A 5000-nucleotide genomic window follows, 5' to 3' on the forward strand; every position below is an offset into this window, starting at 1 on the left:
CCTTTCTGTCACATCTACTGCAGTCAGATTCACTGAGTTCACTCAGAAGGAATCACTGCACATGGGGAGGCACTTGTAATGACATTTACGAGCATGTTTAGAGGCTAAAAGCACGTTTATAACTTGCCCTGTTTAAGCCTGTTGGGTGCTAACTCTAGCAGGAGGATAACACGGTGTAGGCAGCACCGATTGTTTGTTTTTCTAGCTACTGACAGCACTCCACATTTATAAACAGCAGAGCTACGTGTTGGAATTGACCGGAATTCTCCTTTAAATCACCATATGTCAGACTGACCTGCTGGTCGCCGGTCATGGCCGAGCACGTGAAAACCGGACAATTCCGGTCACCGGCCGGTCTATCCGTGCATCTCTACAAAATACAATATCAGATCCATTCTTTGGACCAAAAGAGGATATTTCCTGATTTCCCTCTGCAGTTCGGCGGTCAAAGTTTCCACATTTGTGCAGAAACATTCGAGAGATGTTTGTAATACAGAGCTGACAGTGAAATATGTGAAACGTAGTGTCTGAGAAGCTCTTGTTCCGTGTGTCTGCTGAGTTTCTGCTTTGTGACGGAAACACATGTGAGTTTAATGGGCTGTAGGAACATCCCAACATGCAGCAGCAACAGTTTTCCGTCTCGTCTCCGTGAAGTGGTTTGGAACAAACTCACAGGGAAAGGGAAAATGTGTGGAGCGGCTTTCTTTTTAGTTTTTTTTCTGTAGGAAAAGTGTGGTTATGGAAGAGCGTGTGGAAACAGGTCGGAGGGCAGAAGAAGCTGGTTAAAGAGCAATTTGTTTCTGTCGGCATGAAGACTTCACAGTCAGGGTGACGTTTATGTATTTTCTGAAATGTTTCCGTCTGTTTGAGACTCTGAGTTCAGCAGAAACAGCTGCTCCTCAACTACTACTGCACTCATTTCACTGTGGCACCATTATACACCAGGATGTTCTCAGAGCCGTTTTAGGTGGCCTTTTTGTCGCCTTTTTCTGCATTTTTGTCTGCTTTTTGGGCCCTTATTTTCAGCGTATTTGTTACCTTTTTCTGAGCTTTTTTGGTGCCTTTTTGGCGCTTATTTTCAGCGTTTTGGTAGCTTTTTCATGGCTTGAGAGAGTGAAAAGGAAAGTGATCATATGAGATGTGGTGCAAAGCTCCAGAAGATCTGATCTGGTGTCCAGACGTTTTTTTTTTTACTGTGCAACTTTAGTAAACGTCAGTGTGGAACTGTGTATGGACACGTGTGTGTGTGTGTGTGTGTGTGTGTGTGTGTGTGTGTGTGTGTGTGTGTGTGTGGGGTGGGGGGGTGTGTGTGTGGGGGGGGGTGTGTGTGGGTGTATGTGTGTGTATGAGCATGCGCGTGTGTGTGTCTGTGTGTGTGTGTGTGTGTGTGTGTGTGTGTGTGTGTGTGTGTGTGTGTGTGTATGAACACGTGTGTGTGTGTGTGTGTGCGTGTGTGTGTGTGTGTGTGTGTGTGTGTGTGTATGAACGTGTGTGTGTATGAACACGCGTGTGTGTGCGTGCGTCTGTCTGTGTGTGTGTGTGTGTGTGTGTGTGTGTATGAACACGTTTGTGTGTGTGTGTGTGTGTGTGTGCGTATGTGTGTCTGTCTGTGTGTGTGTCTGTGTGTGTGTCTGTGTGTGTGTGTGTGTATGAACACGTGTGTGTGTGTGTGTTCGTATGTGTGTCTGTCTGTGTGTGTGTGTGTGTGTGTGTGTGTGTGTGTGTGTGTGTGTGTGCATGCATGTTTGTGTGTGCATGCGTGCGTATTTTGTTTGTCTGTGTGTGTGTGTGTGTGTATTGTCTTTGTTTTGATGTGAATGCTGTTATAATGTAAATCTCTGGTGTGTGTGTGTACGTGTAATTAAAGGTTCTTGATGTCATTCTAACGTGTGTGTTCCAGTTGTACCGTGACGCTGCAGAGTGTATGAACCTGCTGTCCCAACGCCTCGGCTCACACAAGTTCTTCTTCGGAGACTCGTAAGTTGATCCTGATGCAGAGTTGATCTCAGATATGATCCAGTGTTTCCCACAGATCAGAAAGCAATATGTGGTGTAGGGGGGGGGGGGGGGGGGGGGATACTTATTTTCGTAACAACCAAGTACCAAGAACTGAGGAGGACATGCTGTTGGATGCTGTCCTCATCTCCTACTTCAATGCCTAACCAATCTATCTCTCTCTCTCCCTGAGCCTGTCTTTCACTGGTTGAAGCCTGAAAATACTGTCTGTGTGTGTGTGTGTGTGTGTGTCTGTGTGTCTGTGTGTGTGTGTGTGTGTGTGTGTGTGTCTGCGTGTATCTCTGTGTGTGTGTATCTGCAGGCCTTCCTCTCTGGATGCCTACGTCTTCGGTCACTTGGCTCCCATCCTGAAGTCCAAACTGCCCAACGGGAAACTTCAGCAGCATCTCAAGTCTCTGGACAACCTGAGCAACTTCTGCAGCAACATCCTGCTGCTCTACTTCCCCCGAGACGGCCGAGGTACACATCAAATATCTATTCATATATAAACAGAGGTGAGCCACATGACTTCCTGTAAACAGAGTGTGTCATTGTTTGTCTGAAGGAGAGAAAATGGAAACTGTGTGAAGAGACGAATGTGCTCCGTGTTTACTGGATTCATGTTGGTGTTTTCTTGGTTTTTAGGCGAGGCAGCTTTATTTCTACAGCACATTACAGCAACAGGGCAATTCAGAGGGATTTACATAAAACATTAAATAGCAGTTAAAAATGATCAAAATAAATAAATATTTCTTCACTATCTCATCCACCACGGGCCCCGCAGGGACATGTGACTTTGTACTCTTGTTACCCCTAACAAGAGTGGAAGTACTTCTCTTTACCTACGTCGGCCCTATCCCAAAGTGAGCCCTGAGGACTAAGGACTAAGGACTCTCCCCTTTTCCACCAAGGCAGAGCTGGAGCTGGTTCGGAGCCAGAGCCTAGTTTGAAATCGGTTCTTTGTTTTTTCGACCACCAAAGCACCAGCTCCGAACCAGTAAAAGTGGTTCTTAAGTAGCACCAAATCACTGCTGAGCCAGAAGTAAAAACCGCTTACGTCAGCGGCTGGGGGCGGGGTTACCGTGACCAACAAGATGAACAGAAACTTGTGACCGCCATTTTTGAATTAGCAGATGAACACGATGGACGCGAGTAAACAAACACAGCATTGGTCAGAGGAGGAAACAAGCTGCTTTCTTGCACTTTAAAGGCGAGCCGCGCGAACACGTTGGATCCTCCGAGTTTGGATGCCGATGTAGGTCCGCAAAGCCATGAACATCCATAGCAAAGCAACGTCCGCCTTTGTTGATGGTGTGTTTGTGTTGCTGGGAAAGATGAGACGTATACAGTGACGTCAGACCTGGCTCTGTGCTGGCTCTTTAGTTTGTGGAAAAGCAAACCGGTTCTTTGGAGGCTCGTCAGTCGAACCAACTCCGAACCGGCACCAGCTCTAGCTCCGAACCAGCACCTGGTTCTTGTTGGTGGAAAAGGGGTACCAGACTAACTGATCTCAGGTGCTGAGTGAGTGAGTGTGTGAGGCCACATGGGCTCAGATAGGTAGAAATGGGATTGGGACAGCACTTCACCAGATCACGTTACCTTGGCGTTTAATAACAAAGATGTTGCTGACACTTGCCGGTTTGGGAATTTTCATTTTAAGTTTGTAGCTTTCCACACGGCCAAGGCCCAGGAGACGGCTGCCTGATTCCACGTTTTCAACCTCTTGTTTTACGAGCTGGACGACAGGCTGGTCTGTTCCGTGGTCGTGTGGCGTGCCGTTGTTTACCTTTTGTAATTTCCAGATTTCCCCACGGTCTCCGCGGTAAACGTCACTATGCTTTGAACTGTGGGTAATTCCCTTTGGTGAAGTCTGCATCGATGCAGACTCACGGAAAGGGCTCGGTAAGTGTGTCCTCAAACCCTCTCGCCCTTTGAAATTCAACATTGGGACAACCCTAAGCCCTTAGGAATTTCAGGAGAACGCGCACCAAAGTCCGTGAGTCTGTGAGTCCGGACTTTGGGATTGGGCCACTACAGCCGTTGCTATAAGGCTTAGTTTAATCAGGCAAACTTTGCAAAATCCTAAACAGTTCCAACTATTTTATATCATAAAATCTATGTCACACCCACGTTGGAGAAATTCTCAGAAATATGTCCGTTATCTGTTGAAAAATACCACTAGATAAAAGACAAACAGGGTTCAAAATTAACTTTTTGGTCCACCAGCCAAATGGCTAGTGAATGTTCAAATTTCACCAGCCACTCAATAGATTACCATTGTTTCTTTGGCTGGTGAGTGAAGCAAATCTAGCAGCCAATTGCATATTTTACCAGCATTTGGCTGGTGGATGGTGCTAATTTGGAACCCTGAAGACGAGAATCAGATTGACAGTACAGTATAAGGAATTAACAAAGGACGTTTTTGGGTCCAAAGTTGATTCCATAAGCAGCTGAAATTAATCTTCTGTGTTCAGTATCGGAGCTCGCTCTAATACCACATCCGCGTGTTTTTGTCACCTTTTTTTTGACGCCTTTTTAAAAGTTTTTGTCTTCTGAGACTTTGATCCCAAGTTCAAGTTTGTAATGTAGTGTGCAGCAGGATGTCTGAGGGCGTTTACACACACCTGTAGTTGGTTTGCTTTGGTCCGAATCAGGTGGTGAGTTAGTAAACTTGGAGTGATTTGCCGTGGTTTGGTTTCACACCTGGAAAAATACCACACGTACCAAAATGCGTCATTACAAATCAGGCAAGAACATCCAGCCCTCTTATTGGTCGGATATGTCTGGGGGCGGGAGCAAGAAAGTACATACAGGAAGAAGGTCCTGTGTTCTGGTCTAGTGGTCAAACCAGCTCATTTCATTAGTGATCAGACATTGTTTGGCGAGAGACGTTACTACGTCTGCTCTGGTCACCGAGACTTCACTCTGCTCTGCCGGCTTAATTTTAGCGGCAGCTGGTTTGACCACGGAGATGCGAGAGACGGACGGCGAGCTTGACTGCAGTC

General features: G+C 46.4%; 1 protein-coding gene across 1 annotated transcript in view; it reads left to right on the plus strand.

The window, feature by feature from the left end:
• Positions 1 to 5000, plus strand: part of LOC116064050 (metaxin-1-like) — a 24322-nt gene that overhangs the window by 17364 nt on the left and 1958 nt on the right. Inside the window, exons 6-7 of the mRNA XM_031319103.2 lie at positions 1901 to 1977; positions 2318 to 2475. Of these exons, the coding sequence (XP_031174963.1) occupies positions 1901 to 1977; positions 2318 to 2475 (235 nt within the window). The remainder of the gene's footprint in view (positions 1 to 1900; positions 1978 to 2317; positions 2476 to 5000) is intronic.

Source organism: Sander lucioperca, chromosome 10, assembly GCF_008315115.2.
Source record: "Sander lucioperca isolate FBNREF2018 chromosome 10, SLUC_FBN_1.2, whole genome shotgun sequence".
Taxonomy (NCBI): Eukaryota; Metazoa; Chordata; class Actinopteri; order Perciformes; family Percidae; genus Sander; species Sander lucioperca.